At 35.4% G+C, this 17,942-nt stretch overlaps 1 protein-coding gene across 1 annotated transcript in view; it reads right to left on the reverse strand.

The window, feature by feature from the left end:
- The window catches only part of LOC117326381 (unhealthy ribosome biogenesis protein 2 homolog), a 66,687-nt gene extending 49,049 nt beyond the window's left edge, over positions 1-17,638 (reverse strand). The window contains exons 1-5 of the mRNA XM_033883115.1: positions 17,482-17,638; positions 10,142-10,268; positions 9,578-9,712; positions 1,660-1,803; positions 116-249 (exon numbers count right to left, since the gene is read on the reverse strand). Coding sequence (XP_033739006.1) covers positions 116-249; positions 1,660-1,803; positions 9,578-9,580 — 281 coding nt within the window. The 5' untranslated portion in view covers positions 9,581-9,712; positions 10,142-10,268; positions 17,482-17,638. The remainder of the gene's footprint in view (positions 1-115; positions 250-1,659; positions 1,804-9,577; positions 9,713-10,141; positions 10,269-17,481) is intronic.
- Positions 17,639-17,942: the final 304 nt, after the last annotated feature.

The following is a 17,942-nucleotide window of genomic DNA, read 5'->3' on the forward strand; positions in this document are numbered from 1 at the left end:
TTATAGTTGTACATGGTAATCACCTCACTAGACAACTGTCCAGGTAAGTTATAGTCGACATGGTAGTCAACTCATTTAAATGATTTTGGTCTGATTTACATTACTGCTGACTTACTTGTCAAAGATTCCATTTTGTATGATGTTTATAAGAGTTTTGGCTAAATGCTGTATATCAGACTTGTCTGTGCGAGTACAACCCCAAAACATAATCGCTGGCACCAACAGCTTAGAAGTCACCATCTGCAGCACCTGTTAAAAAAGATTAATAATCAAAATGTACTCTCTTTTGACAATTGTTAAATGAAGTTGAATATGCCTTTTGAAAGACAAATATATTGATCATTGAAAAGATCACTTGCATTTGTTATAAAAAAGTGACACAATTAAATAAAGCATCAAATATACATTTGTTTTGTTAAACACAGATTGATAAAGTCTTCTCCATTCTCATTAACTGATTAAATGATAAAACCTCCTGTGTCTGTTTCAGGTAAGCTTTCGAAAAGCTGGTAAGATGATATAGTTAACTCACCTGTTTCTGGTTTGGGTGAGCCCTCTGGGGTAATAGTAAACTTATCTGTTTCTGGTTTGGGTGAGCTCTGGGGGATAATAGTAAACTTACCTGTTTCTGATTTGGGTGAGCTCTCTGGGGTAATAGTAAACTTATCTGTTTCTGGTTTGGGTGAGCTCTGGGGATAATAGCAAACTTACCTGTTTTTGGTTTGGGTGAGCTCTCTGGGGATAATAGTAAACTTATCTGTTTCTGGTTTGGGTGAGCTCTGGGGATAATAGTAAACTTACCTGTTTCTGATTTGGGTGAGCTCTCTGGGAATAATAGTAAACTTATCTGTTTCTGGTTTGGGTGAGCTCTCTGGGATAATAGTAAACTTACCTGTTTCTGGTTTGGGTGAGCTCTCTGGGGATAATATTAAACTTACCTGTTTCTGATTTGGGTGAGCTCTCTGGGATAATAGTAAACTTACCTGTTTCTGGTTTGGGTGAGCTCTCTTGGATAATAGTAAACTTACCTGTTTCTGGTTTGGGTGAGCTCTCTGGGGATAATAGTAAACTTACCTGTTTCTGATTTGGGTGAGCTCTGGGGATAATAGTAAACTTACCTGTTTCTGGTTTGGGTGAGCTCTCTTGGATAATAGTAAACTTACCTGTTTCTGATTTGGGTGAGCTCTCTGGGGATAATAGTAAACTTACCTGTTTCTGATTTGGGTGAGCTCTGGGGATAATAGTAAACTTACCTGTTTCTGGTTTGGGTGAGCTCTCTTGGATAATAGTAAACTTATCTGTTTCTGGTTTGGGTGAGCTCTCTGGGATAATAGTAAACTTACCTGTTTCTGATTTGGGTGAGCTCTCTGGGGATAATAGTAAACTTACCTGTTTCTGATTTGGGTGAGCTCTGGGGATAATAGTAAACTTACCTGTTTCTGGTTTGGGTGAGCTCTCTTGGATAATAGTAAACTTATCTGTTTCTGGTTTGGGTGAGCTCTCTGGGATAATAGTAAACTTACCTGTTTCTGATTTGGGTGAGCTCTCTGGGGATAATAGTAAACTTACCTGTTTCTGATTTGGGTGAGCTCTCTGGGATAATAGTAAACTTACCTGTTTCTGGTTTGGGTGAGCTCTCTTGGATAATAGTAAACTTACCTGTTTCTGGTTTGGGTGAGCTCTCTGGGATCCTTTGTAGATGTGTATGACTTTCTCCAGAAGTTCCACAAGTTCTGTGGAAAGTTTGCGACCCGTGTTGACATGTCTGACTGCTATCTGAACCAGGGCTGATAACAACCCAGCCTGTTTGTGTACAAATAAATCATTTGATCTGTATACCCGTTCCACCATGTTATATGTAGCATAATACACCTGAGTAATAACACTACTGTGACATCACACATACGTTATGATGTCATCATGAATCTATAATTTTGCATAATTGTCTTTGTTGAGAAAATTGTGTGCTGCCTGAGTGGAATTTGGCCTCACAGAGAAATATATTTGAAAGTTCTTACAAAATAAATTCTTATAATGATGAGCTTTGTGATAAACAGAATCTGAAACTTGTGGCTATGTTATATGAAATGACCTTGTTACACTAAATACTTGTATATACCAGTCGACTAAAGGCTCGTAACATACCAAATTATTGAGCTCATTAAGTACTTGTATATTCCAGTCGACTAAAGGCTCGTAACATACCAAATTATTGCGCTCATTAAGTACTTGTATATACCAGTCGACTAAAGGCTCGTAACATACCACATTATTGAGCACATTAAGTACTTGTATATTCCAGTCGACTAAAGGCTCGTAACATACCAAATTATTGAGCTCATTAAGTACTTGTATATTCCAGTCGACTAAAGGCTCGTAACATACCAAATTATTGAGCTCATTAAGTACTTGTATATACCAGTCGACTAAAGGCTCGTAACATACCACATTATTGAGCACATTAAGTACTTGTATATTCCAGTCGACTAAAGGCTCGTAACATACCAAATTATTGAGCTCATTAAGTACTTGTATATACCAGTCGACTAAAGGCTCGTAACATACCAAATTATTGAGCTCATTAAGTACTTGTATATACCAGTCGACTAAAGGCTCGTAACATACCAAATTATTGAGCTCATTAAGTACTTGTATATACCAGTTGACTAAAGGCTCGTAACATACCAAATTATTGAGCACATTAAACAAATTCCGTTCTCCATAGCCATAAGTATCCTCAATGTTTTTACATTGTTCTGTAGAGGTTATATAATATATAATCCTATTATATAACCTGCGGGCTCCAGCCCAAATCTGGAGACTTGACAGGGAGACATGATGTATATCTGAATCAGTTCTGGTTCAGTAAGATGTTTGTATATCTAAATCAGTTCTGGTTCAGTAAGATGTTTGTATATCTGAATCAGTTCTGGTTCAGTAAGATGTTTGTATATCAGAATCAGTTCTGGTTCAGTAAGATGTATGTATATCTGAATCAGTTCTGGTTCAGTAAGATGTTTGTATATTTAAATCAGTTCTGGTTCAGTAAGATGTTTGTATATCAGAATCAGTTCTGGTTCAGTAAGATGTATGTATATCTGAATCAGTTCTGGTTCAGTGAGATGTTTGTATATCTGAATCAGTTCTGGTTCAGTAAGATGTATGTATATCGGAATCAGTTCTGGTTCAGTAAGATGTTTTATATCGGAATCAGTTCAGGTTCAGTAAGATGTTTGTATATCGGAATCAGTTCTGGTTCAGTGAGATGTATATCAGAATCAGTTCTGGTTCAGTAAGATGTATGTATATCGGAATCAGTTCTGGTTCAGTAAGATGTTTTATATCGGAATCAGTTCAGGTTCAGTAAGATGTTTGTATATCGGAATCAGTTCTGGTTCAGTGAGATGTATATCAGAATGAGTTCTGGTTCAGTAAGATGTATGTATATCAGAATCAGTTCTGGTTCAGTAAGATGTATGTATGTCTGAATCAGTTCTGGTTCAGTAAGATGTTTGTATATCTAAATCAGTTCTGGTTCAGTAAGATGTATGTATATCTGAATCAGTTCTGGTTCAGTAAGATGTATGTATATCAGAATCAGTTCTGGTTCAGTTAGATGTTTGTATATCTAAATCAGTTCTGGTTCAGTAAGATGTTTGTATATCTGAATCAGTTCTGGTTCAGTAAGATGTTTGTATATCAGAATCAGTTCTGGTTCAGTAAGATGTATGTATATCTGAATAAGTTCTGGTTCAGTAAGATGTATGTATATTTAAATCAGTTCTGGTTCAGTAAGATGTATGTATATCCGAATCAGTTCTGGTTCAGTAAGATGTTTTATATCGGAATCAGTTCTGGTTCAGTAAGATGTATGTATATCTGAATCAGTTCTGGTTCAGTAAGATGTTTGTATATCTGAATCAGTTCTGGTTCAGTGAGATGTTTGTATATCTGAATCAGTTCTGGTTCAGTAAGATGTATGTATATTTAAATCAGTTCTGGTTCAGTAAGATGTATGTATATCGGAATCAGTTCTGGTTCAGTAAGATGTTTTATATCGGAATCAGTTCTGGTTCAGTAAGATGTATGTATATCGGAATCAGTTCTGGTTCAGTAAGATGTTTGTATATCAGATTCAGTTCTGGTTCAGTAAGATGTTTGTATATCTGAATCAGTTGATTTGATTTGAAAATATTTTATTGTTATAAACAAAAGGATCGGGCACAAGTTATTACAACTTAGAAAAAGCCCTCTCCACAAATATATGTTACAGAAAGTGTGATAACGACACAAAATGATTACATTGATTTATATAGAAAGATAGCAAATAGTTGGAAGGAAAAGGGACAGATGTAAAGAAATCAGGATGAGAAGATGAAAATTGATATTTTTTATAAATTACTAAGTGAAATGTTCATGAATAATGTGCACAAATTATTAATTGTTAGGCCAGAGTAATAATAAATAATAATACGTGGCACTATCTAGCTACACATTCAAAACAGGTCACTTATCAATTGTTCGTAGTAAACACAATCCATGGAACATTCTCTTATATCAAGCTTTTCCTTCCTAGGTTTCTTGTCCGTGTACCACGCATTCGAAATTAATTATACTGGTGAATTAACATATCATCATATGAACATATTACAATATAAACATTATCAAATTACATATTCTAAGTAAGACATAGGTTAAAGTTAGAATAAACATAGAGATATAGATGTTCACACGAATGCATGAATTAGAAACGGTCACTAAATTGAATAAAATTTTGAACTGTTCGAAAAATGAATTCATTTTCAGCGGTCGTCAGGTCTACGTTTCCACACAACAATAAATGCAAGCGAATAGGCTGATGATGTAAGAGTTGATCAAACATTATACGTCTAATATTCGTGTAATTTGGACATTGAAAAAAATAATGAAAAGAGTTTTCACATGGGTAACCACAAGCACATGATGGAGATTCTACAAGATTAACACGATATAGGTCATAATTTAACTGGCTGCAATTGTGTCTAAGTTTTGTTAATATGATGTTAAGGCGTCGAGTCCCGTAACTAAAGAAATCTGGGGTATTATTTAGATTATTTTCACGAGGTGTTATAGCACCTTTAAAACTTTTAACTGTTGTCTGGTTTCTGGTATTCTCAGGAAGGTTATTCCATATTTCTGTGGTTGCTGGTATAAATGATGATCTAGTGTACGTTGGTAAGATTATAATTTAGCATTGTGTAGTTATTATTGTTTCTTAGAGGATATGGAGTTCTGTCACCTACTAATCTTGGAAGTAATGTATATAAATATGAAGGAGTTATCTTGTTATGCATTTTATAAAATAATGTTAGATTTCTCCGTTTTCGTCTTGTTTCTAATGTTTCCCATCCTGTTTCAGAATATAGAGAATGTTTACTAGCGTATACTGGTAGACCTGTTACCACCCTGGCAGCTTCTAATTGAAGTTTCTCTAGTGATTCGATGTTTGCTTTGGTTAATCCACTCCAAAGTTCACAAGCATATTCCATTAAAGGCAAGATAAAACATTTATAAATTTTGCCAAGAATGTTCCTATTTACCAAAAATTTGATTTGTCTTAGAGCATTTATTCTTTTTGAAGCACTTTTGCAAATAATTTCAACATGATCACTCCATTTCGCATCAGCACTAAATGTGATTCCAAGGTGCTTATGTTTATCTGAAAATTTTAAAACGTCATCACCTAACATCAGTTCTAAATTGTGATTTTTTAAAATATTTGAAATAAATAGTACGTCTGTCTTATTTGAATTGAAAGTAACTAACCATTTCTTAGACCATTCATTTATACAATTTAGGTCGTGGTTCATGACTTGTTTAATTTCATTACATGAACTAGAGCCAAAAATCAAAGATGTATCGTCAGCAAAAAGCCTTGATACACTGATTAGATTTTCTGATATGTCATTTATATATATTAAAAATAAAAGTGGGCCTAATACTGAACCCTGTGGTACGCCTGCTTTAAGAACCTGACTATTAGAAAAAGATCCACCTGTAAACACTTGTTGTTGCCTGGAATGAAGGTAGTTAATTATCCATTTCAAAAACTGTCCTGTAACACCATAAGATTTTAACTTTTCGATCAAACCTTTATGCCAAACTCTATCGAATGCCTTGGAAATGTCACAAAATATAACGCAAGTATGTTTCTTTTCCTCTAGATTTAAACAGATATTATGATAAATTTCAATAAGTTGGTGCACAGTCGAATGGTTTGACATAAAACCTGACTGTCTTGAATAGAACAATAAATTTTCCAAAAAATAATTGTGAATATGCTTAACGATGACTCGTTCAAAAACTTTCCCTACGGCTGAAAGAAGGGAGATAGGTCTGTAGTTCGAAGGCAAGTGTTTGTCTTCTTTTTTATATAAAGGCATAACTATTGCTTGTTTCCATAGGGACGGGTATATACATTTTGACAAAGACATATTAAATAATAGTTCAAGGGGTTTGCATATTGTTTTTGCAGTATATCTTAACATATGGTGGCTAATGCCATCATTACCCGGAGCTTTACCTAATTTCAATACTTCCAAAACATCTTTGATTTCCGAGTTGCTAACTTGAATAGATGACAAAGAAGAATTTGTTCTAGAATCTAAAGATGGAACTATAGTATCACTGTCATCAAGATTTGTGATAGATGAGAAATAATTATTTAACACTTCAGCCTTTTTAAAGTCATCATATACAATGTTGCCATGAACTGGATCAATCAGTGAAGGAATTTCAGTTGATTTGGCGCTAGTTTTTAATAACCTTCTTAACAATCTCCAATACGATTTTGGGTCCGATATTACATAACTGTCAATAAGCCCTTCTACATTATTATAAAATGATTCACGTGCATATTTTTTCATATTATTGACTTTATTTCTAGCTCTTTTAAAAGAGTTAATATCTGTATCGCGCTTACTTTTTCTGCATTTTTTATGTAGTCTGTCTCGTACTCGAATGCTTTTTCTCAGTTCAGACGTCATCCATGGCTTATCATTAGGTCTAATAGTAATACACTTTTTTGGAATACACGTGCTAACCATGGATTTAAATGTATTGGTAAACTTTTCACAAGCATCATCAATATTTCCAGTCTCATTAAACATTTCATCCCAAGCAAAATTTTCAATTTTCCTGTTAAGTTCATTAAAATCCGATTGTTTATAGCACCATATTTCACGTTTAAAAGCTACATTGATTTTACACGGTATTTCTATATATACAAGACATGCTTCATGATCACTGATAGTTCTATCTATAGGTAAAACGGACGATTCAATAGTTTTAATTTGTTCTGAGATAATTACTGGATCAAGAAGAGTTTCACTATTGACTGTTATCCGAGTAGGATCATTTATAACATTGTTCAAATTAAAATCATTCAAAATATCTGATAAAGGATGTTGCCTTGATACAGTGAGCATATCAACATTTAAATCACCTACAATAATTATTTTTAACGATAAATCCAGAGCTTTCTCTACTGATGCACGAAATAATTCCCAAAAGGCATTAATGGTATTTGGAGGTCTATACACTGTGCACACCAAGATACTACTATGCGGAAAATCTAGTTGTATCCATATTAACTCACTATTAGGAATTTATAAGTCCAAGCGTCTATTAGCTTTTATTTGAGATGAAACATATACTAGGATTCCACCTCCAGCAAAATTTCTATCAGCCCTGAACGGTTCACTAAAACCTTGTAATTCTATATCACGAGTAAGTATGTTATCATCAAGGTGAGTTTCTGTCAGTGATATTATATTGTAATCACTTGCTATGTTTGCGATATAGTCTATTTTGTTTCTAAAACTTCTAATATTTAAGTGGAAGATTGAGAGCTCATTAGTTATTGGACCTGGATTTCGTTCAACATCCATACATATAAGCAACAACAATATGATAAAAAATGGGTATAAGTTATTGCTAAGATAACTTTGAAATAGTCTTTGCATAATTAAAATACTTTTACATGTAGGAAGGTACATATAGATATTTGTCTTGCATCCTTTTAGAAGCGATGTTAATATTTGTCTAATAGTAATAAAAGTCTTTTTACAGACTAGACCGTATGCGTTTATATAAAAAAGTCCAATCGCGGCCCTATAGCTTTCTAGGCTGCTACCCATTGTCAAATACACATACAATACAAGGCATAGGGACACGACCGGACGCGCACGTACGAGGTAGTCTCGCACGGGATGTATACAACATTGCGTGTGAACAAGTATATCTTGGATATAACAGTATAGATAGATCAGATGATAGAAAAGTCAAAGAACGAACAAATAGAGAAAAGAGAGGAAGGAGAAACAACATGATAAGAAAGGTAATTAATGATAAATCATTTAAGTTGGTATTGTGAAAAATAATGCTTATCTAGGAAAAACCAAAACATTGAAAAAACGCCATATATACAATTTATATACAACGACAGGTACATAACATAGTACGTATATATATATATAGTACTTATAACATGTTGTATAGGTAATGTATCACACATATACCCGTATAAATGTAATTAATGTGTCCCACATATACCAGTATAAATGTAATTAACTTATCACACACATACCAGTATAAATGTAATTAATGTATCACACATTCACCAGTATAAATGTAATGAATGTATCACACATATACCAGTATAACTGTAATTAATAGCATAAATGTAATTAATGTATCCCACATATACCAGTATAAATGTAATTAATGTATCACACATATACCAGTATAAATGTAATTAATGTATCACATATACCCGTATAAATGTAATTAATGTATCACACATTTACCAGTATAAATGTAATTAATGTATCACACATATACCAGTATAAATGTAATTAATGTATCACACACATACCAGTATAAATGTAATTAATGTATCACACATATACCAGTATAAATGTAATTAATGTATCACACATATACCAGTATAAATGTAATTAATGTATCACACATATACCAGTATAAATGTAATTAATGTATCACACATATACCAGTATAAATCAGTTCTGGTTCAGTAAGATGTATGTATATCGGAATCAGTTCTGGTTCAGTAAGATGTATGTATATCAGAATCAGTTCTGGTTCAGTAAGATGTATGTATATCTGAATCAGTTCTGGTTCAGTAAGATGTATGTATATCTGAATCAGTTCTGGTTCAGTAAGATGTTTGTATATCAGAATCAGTTCTGGTTCAGTGAGCTGTTTGTATATCTGAATCAATCAGTTCTGGTTCAGTAAGATGTTTGTATATCAGAATCAGTTCTGGTTCAGTAAGATGTTTGTATATCTGAATCAGTTCTGGTTCAGTAAGATGTATGTTTATCTGAATCAGTTCTGGTTCAGTGAGATGTATATCAGAATCAGTTCTGGTTCAGTAAGATGTTTGTATATCTAAATCAGTTCTAGTTCAGTAAGATGTTTGTATATCTGAATCAGTTCTGGTTCAGTAAGATGTTTGTATATCTAAATCAGTTCTGGTTCAGTAAGATATTCCATGACTTATAAAGTGGACACTTACCATATGGTCGTACTTGGTTGTGAAGACGTAGGCCAGACATTGTGAATGTATTACAGCATAGCAACAGCCAATCACAAGGCTGAGGACTGTCGGGTCTGAATAAACTTTAGGATCCGTCAGGGCGCTTATCAGGACCTGGAGGGTGAAACAACATATTCTTAAGTAAATGGTGGTTATAAAACATGTCCTCAAGTAAATCATTGTCATAAAACATGTCCTCAAGTAAATCATTGTCATAAAACATGTCCTCAAGTAAAATATTGTCATAAAACATGTCCTCAAGTAAATTATTGTCATAAAACTTGTCCTCAAGTAAATTATTGTCATAAAACATGTCCTCAAGTAAATTATTGTCATAAAACATGTTGTCAAGTGAATAATAATGTTATCGAATAAATCATATTCATAAGTTGAGGGATGTTTCATTGTCAGTAAACCAGCAAACATTTGAATTCCTACCCATATTTAAATAACCTCTGAATTATGTTCCGTTGTCAGTAAACCAGCATACATTTGAATTCCTAACTCAAATAACCTCTGAATTATGTTCCGTTTGATACTCACCTGACAGATAGAAGGTTTGATGATAATTGTCTTTCCATATTTGCTAGGCTGATGTGCTTTTTGTGTGTGTAAAATGTCAGATAAACACTTCAATACCAACACACTATCTTCATCTGATACTTTATTCCTGTAAAACAGTATTCTGATGATAAACAGTGTGATACATTTAAAAACGAGTTATTTTTTTCTTGTCTTTTATTGTACTTATGTTTTCTTGGGTCTTTCTGATCAAAAACACAAATTATTACACAAATTAAAACTATAATGAAATGTCTTTATTATAAATGAACAACCAGAAACAGGTAAAATTTGTAAAAGGAACTTTTCTTTCCTTTTTGAAAATTTGATATGAAAATGTGACACTCCTGTGTATATATTTGTATTAACTTTTACTGGCTCACCAATAACCCACATAGAATGTCTACTCTTCTCGCTGACCAATAACCCACATAGAATGTCTACTCTTCTAGTTGACCAATAACCCACATAGAATGTCTACTCTTCTCGTTGACCAATAACCCACATAGAATGTCTACTCTTCTCGTTGACCAATAACCCACATAGAAAGTCTACTCTCCTTGTTGACCAATAACCCACATAGAAAGTCTACTATTCTAGTTGACCAATAACCTACATAGAATGTCTACTCTTCTTGTTGACCAATAACCCACATAGAATGTCTACTCTTCTTGTTGACCAATAACCCACATAGAAAGTCTACTCTTCTTGTTGACCAATAACCCATATAGAAAGTCTACTCTCCTTGCTGACCAATAACCCACATAGAATGTCTACTCTTCTAGTTGACCAATAACCCATATAGAATGTCTACTCTTCTTGTTGACCAATAACCCATATAGAAAGTCTACTCTTCTTGTTGACCAATAACCCATATAGAAAGTCTACTCTTCTAGTTGACCAATAACCCACATAGAATGTATACTCTTCTTGTTGACCAATAACCCATATAGAATGTATACTCTTCTTGTTGACCAATAACCCATATAGAATGTCTACTCTTCTTGTTGACCAATAACCCATATAGAAAGTCTACTCTTCTAGTTGACCAATAACCCACATAGAATGTATACTCTTCTTGTTGACCAATAACCCATATAGAATGTCTACCCTTCTTGTTGACCAATAACCCATATAGAATGTCTACCCTTCTTGTTGACCAATAACCCACATAGAAAGTCTACTATTCTAGTTGACCATTAACCCACATAGAAAATTGACTCTTCTTGTTGACCAATAACCCATATAGAATGTCTGCTATTCTTGTATAACCCACATAGAAAGTCTACTCTTCTAGTTGACCAATAACCCACATAGAATGTCTACTCTTCTAGTTGACCAATAACCCACATAGAAAGTCTACTCTTCTCGTTGAAAAATAACCCACATAGAAAGTCTATTCTCCTTGTTGACCAATAACCCAGATGGAATGTCTACTCTTCTCGTTGACCAATAACCCACATAGAATGTCTACTCTTCTTGTTGACCAATAACCCACATAGAATGTCTACTCTTCTTGTTGACCAATAACCCACATAGAAAGTCTACTCTCCTTGTTGACCAATAACCCACATAGAATGTCTACTTTTCTAGTTGACCAATAACCCACATAGAATGCCTACTCTTCTAGTTGACCAATAACCCACATAGAAAATTGACTCTTCTTCTTGACCAATAACCCACATAGAATGTCTACTCTTCTTGTTGACCAATAACCCACATAGAATGTCTACTATTCTAGTTGACCATTAACCCACATAGAAAATTGACTCTTCTTGTTGACCAATAACCCATATAGAATGTCTACTTCTTGTTGACCAATAACCCACATAGAATGTCTACTCTTCTAGTTGACCAATAACCCACATAGAATGTCTACTCTTCTTGCTGACCAATAACCCACATAGAAAGTCTACTATACTTGTTGACCAATAACCCACATAGAAAGTCTACTCTCCTTGTTGACCAATAACCCGCATAGAATGTCTACTCTTCTCGTTGACCAATAACCCACATAGAAAGTCTACTCTTCTAGTTGACCAATAACCCACATAGAAAGTCTACTCTTCTTGTAGACCAATAACCCACATAGAAAGTCTACTCTCCTTGTTGACCAATAACCCACATAGAATGTCTACTCTTCTAGTTGACCAATAACCCACATATAGAATGCCTACTCTTCTAGTTGACCAATAACCCACATCGAAAATTGACTCTTCTTCTTGACCAATAACCCACATAGAATGTCTACTCTTCTTGTTGACCAATAACCCACATAGAATGTCTACTATTCTAGTTGACCATTAACCCACATAGAAAATTGACTCTTCTTGTTGACCAATAACCCATATAGAATGTCTACTTCTTGTTGACCAATAACCCACATAGAAAGTCTACTATACTTGTTGACCAATAACCCACATAGAAAGTCTACTCTCCTTGTTGACCAATAACCCACATAGAATGTCTACTCTTCTCGTTGACCAATAACCCACATAGAAAGTCTACTCTTCTAGTTGACCAATAACCCACATAGAAAGTCTACTCTTCTTGTTGACCAATAACCCACATAGAAAGTCTACTCTTCTTGTTGACCAATAACCCACATAGAAAGTCTACTCTCCTTGTTGACCAATAACCCACACAGAATGTCTATTCTTCTAGTTGACCAATAACCCACATAGAATGTCTACTCTTCTAGTTGACCAATAACCCACATAGAAAGTCTACTCTCCTTGTTGACCAATAACCCACATAGAATGTCTACTCTTCTAGTTGACCAATAACCCACATAGAATGTCTACTCTTCTAGTTGACCAATAACCCACATAGAAAATTGACTCTTCTTCTTGACCAATAACCCACATAGAATGTCTACTCTTCTTCTTGACCAATAACCCACATAGAATGTCTAATATTCTAGTTGACCATTAACCCACATAGAAAATTGACTCTTCTTGTTGACCAATAACCCACATAGAAAGTCTACTCTTCTAGTTGACCAATAACCCACATAGAAAGTCTACTCTTCTTGTTGACCAATAACCCACATAGAAAGTCTACTATACTTGTTGACCAATACCCACATAGAATGTCTACTCTCCTTGTTGACCAATAACCCATATAGAATGTCTACTATTCTTGTATAACCCACATAGAAAGTCTACTCTCCTTGTTGACCAATAACCCACATAGAATGTCTACTCTTCTTGTTGACCAATAACCCACATAGAAAGTCTACTCTCCTTGTTGACCAATAACCCACATAGAATGTCTACTCTTCTCGTTGACCAATAACCCACATAGAAAGTCTACTCTTCTAGTTGACCAATAACCCACATAGAATGTCTACTCTTCTTGTTGACCAATAACCCACATAGAAAGTCTACTATTCTAGTTGACCATTAACCCACATAGAAAATTGACTCTTCTTGTTGACCAATAACCCATATAGAATGTCTACCCTTCTTGTTGACCAATAACCCCCATAGAATGTCTACTCTTCTTGTTGACCAATAACCCACATAGAATGTCTACTCTTCTTGTTGACCAATAACCCATATAGAATGTCTACTCTCCTTGTTGACCAATAACCCACATAGAATGCCTACTCTTCTAGTTGACCAATAACCCACATAGAAAATTGACTCTTCTTCTTGACCAATAACCCACATAGAATGTCTACTCTTCTTGTTGACCAATAACCCACATAGAATGTCTACTATTCTAGTTGACCATTAACCCACATAGAAAATTGACTCTTCTTGTTGACCAATAACCCATATAGAATGTCTACTTCTTGTTGACCAATAACCCACATAGAAAGTCTACTATACTTGTTGACCAATAACCCACATAGAAAGTCTACTCTCCTTGTTGACCAATAACCCACATAGAATGTCTACTCTTCTCGTTGACCAATAACCCACATAGAAAGTCTACTCTTCTAGTTGACCAATAACCCACATAGAAAGTCTACTCTTCTTGTTGACCAATAACCCACATAGAAAGTCTACTCTTCTTGTTGACCAATAACCCACATAGAAAGTCTACTCTCCTTGTTGACCAATAACCCACACAGAATGTCTATTCTTCTAGTTGACCAATAACCCACATAGAATGTCTACTCTTCTAGTTGACCAATAACCCACATAGAAAGTCTACTCTCCTTGTTGACCAATAACCCACATAGAATGTCTACTCTTCTAGTTGACCAATAACCCACATAGAATGTCTACTCTTCTAGTTGACCAATAACCCACATAGAAAATTGACTCTTCTTCTTGACCAATAACCCACATAGAATGTCTACTCTTCTTCTTGACCAATAACCCACATAGAATGTCTAATATTCTAGTTGACCATTAACCCACATAGAAAATTGACTCTTCTTGTTGACCAATAACCCACATAGAAAGTCTACTCTTCTAGTTGACCAATAACCCACATAGAAAGTCTACTCTTCTTGTTGACCAATAACCCACATAGAAAGTCTACTATACTTGTTGACCAATACCCACATAGAATGTCTACTCTCCTTGTTGACCAATAACCCATATAGAATGTCTACTATTCTTGTATAACCCACATAGAAAGTCTACTCTCCTTGTTGACCAATAACCCACATAGAATGTCTACTCTTCTTGTTGACCAATAACCCACATAGAAAGTCTACTCTCCTTGTTGACCAATAACCCACATAGAATGTCTACTCTTCTCGTTGACCAATAACCCACATAGAAAGTCTACTCTTCTAGTTGACCAATAACCCACATAGAATGTCTACTCTTCTTGTTGACCAATAACCCACATAGAAAGTCTACTATTCTAGTTGACCATTAACCCACATAGAAAATTGACTCTTCTTGTTGACCAATAACCCATATAGAATGTCTACCCTTCTTGTTGACCAATAACCCCCATAGAATGTCTACTCTTCTTGTTGACCAATAACCCACATAGAATGTCTACTCTTCTTGTTGACCAATAACCCATATAGAATGTCTACTCTCCTTGTTGACCAATAACCCACATAGAATGCCTACTCTTCTAGTTGACCAATAACCCACATCGAAAATTGACTCTTCTTCTTGACCAATAACCCACATAGAATGTCTACTCTTCTTGTTGACCAATAACCCACATAGAATGTCTACTATTCTAGTTGACCATTAACCCACATAGAAAATTGACTCTTCTTGTTGACCAATAACCCATATAGAATGTCTACTTCTTGTTGACCAATAACCCACATAGAAAGTCTACTATACTTGTTGACCAATAACCCACATAGAAAGTCTACTCTCCTTGTTGACCAATAACCCACATAGAATGTCTACTCTTCTCGTTGACCAATAACCCACATAGAAAGTCTACTCTTCTAGTTGACCAATAACCCACATAGAAAGTCTACTCTTCTTGTTGACCAATAACCCACATAGAAAGTCTACTCTTCTTGTTGACCAATAACCCACATAGAAAGTCTACTCTCCTTGTTGACCAATAACCCACATAGAATGTCTATTCTTCTAGTTGACCAATAACCCACATAGAATGTCTACTCTTCTAGTTGACCAATAACCCACATAGAAAGTCTACTCTCCTTGTTGACCAATAACCCACATAGAATGTCTACTCTTCTAGTTGACCAATAACCCACATAGAATGTCTACTCTTCTAGTTGACCAATAACCCACATAGAAAATTGACTCTTCTTCTTGACCAATAACCCACATAGAATGTCTACTCTTCTTGTTGACCAATAACCCACATAGAATGTCTAATATTCTAGTTGACCATTAACCCACATAGAAAATTGACTCTTCTTGTTGACCAATAACCCACATAGAAAGTCTACTCTTCTAGTTGACCAATAACCCACATAGAAAGTCTACTCTTCTTGTTGACCAATAACCCACATAGAAAGTCTACTATACTTGTTGACCAATACCCACATAGAATGTCTACTCTCCTTGTTGACCAATAACCCATATAGAATGTCTACTATTCTTGTATAACCCACATAGAAAGTCTACTCTCCTTGTTGACCAATAACCCACATAGAATGTCTACTCTTCTTGTTGACCAATAACCCACATAGAAAGTCTACTCTCCTTGTTGACCAATAACCCACATAGAGTCTACTCTCCTTGTTGACCAATAACCCACATAGAAAGTCTACTCTCCTTGTTGACCAATAACCCACATAGAATGTCTACTCTTCTCGTTGACCAATAACCCACATAGAAAGTCTACTCTTCTAGTTGACCAATAACCCACATAGAATGTCTACTCTTCTTGTTGACCAATAACCCACATAGAAAGTCTACTATTCTAGTTGACCATTAACCCACATAGAAAATTGACTCTTCTTGTTGACCAATAACCCATATAGAATGTCTACCCTTCTTGTTGACCAATAACCCCCATAGAATGTCTACTCTTCTTGTTGACCAATAACCCACATAGAATGTCTACTCTTCTTGTTGACCAATAACCCATATAGAATGTCTACTCTTCTTGTTGACCAATAACCCACATAGAATGTCTACTCTTCTTGTTGACCAATAACCCACATAGAAAGTCTACTCTCCTTGTTGACCAATAACCCACATAGAATGTCTACTCTTCTTGTTGACCAATAACCCATATAGAATGTCTACTCCTCTTGCTGCCCTGCAGGTAGGGCATAAGAATTGTACCTGCTGCCCCCATTGCATGCGATCGTAAGAGGCGACTAAATTTGGGATCTTATCTTTTCTCTTCTTTCTTAACTTTCTTCTTCCTAATGTCTTCCTTGACAATGCCTCACTTTTGGCCTTTAGTTGAGCGTTCGCCGCTGTGAGGAAGGCTTTGGGTTCTGTCCCCTAGCCGAGACATACCAGAGTCTTTAAAAAAGGTAGTTGCTACTCCTGCTTAGCGCTCAGCATATTTGGAGTGGGACGACTGGTTCGCCCGTTGTCAGTATAATGTGACCGGGTGGGGTGTGCTGCTGGGTGTCTTCGGCAGTATAATGCTTCAGTGAGGTAGCACTATAAATCGGCAAAAGTTCCGGCCTATCACAAGGAGACTTAACACGAACATACCACAGCCTCCCAAAACACACATACGCATTCACCACACGCATGCATGTCGCACGCACGCACGGGAGGCCATCCTTAAATGACCTTAGCTGTTAATAGGACTTAAAACTAAATAAACCAAACCAAACCAAACCTACTCTTCCTGTTGACCAATAACCCACATTGAAAGTCTACCCTTCTTGTTGACCAATATATATATAACCCACATAGAGTGTTTTTTTAAGATCTAAGCATACTTACTTTTTCTTGTTGACCAGTAATCCACACAGAAAGTCTATCAACACCTGTTCCTTGTTTGGGATGAAAGCTCGCTCGGATTTCCAGGCAAATAGGGTCAGTTTTACCTTATCAGGTATTGAACCATCTCGGGCCTTCAGTCGAAGGTACAGGCCTAGATTAACAGATCAGTTTTCCTTTGATTTCATTTAACACACATAGACTTAGAAAGTCGATCTTAATCAGAAACCTATATACGTACATTGTATTGTAGACCATTCTGTTGTCTACAATGTAACGTTTTTGGTTTAAGAGCCAGCGGAAACTCAGATTAACGGAATGTTTTCAATATCAATATACAGTCAAACCTCGATGATTCGAACTTCGTTGATTCGAATTTCTCGCTGAATCGAACTTTTTGCTTGGTCCCGAATTTTCTCACTATATAACACTACTAACGAAACTATGTATGATTCGAATTTTTA

The sequence above is a fragment of the Pecten maximus genome, chromosome 4, assembly GCF_902652985.1.
Source record: "Pecten maximus chromosome 4, xPecMax1.1, whole genome shotgun sequence".
Taxonomy (NCBI): domain Eukaryota; kingdom Metazoa; phylum Mollusca; class Bivalvia; order Pectinida; family Pectinidae; genus Pecten; species Pecten maximus.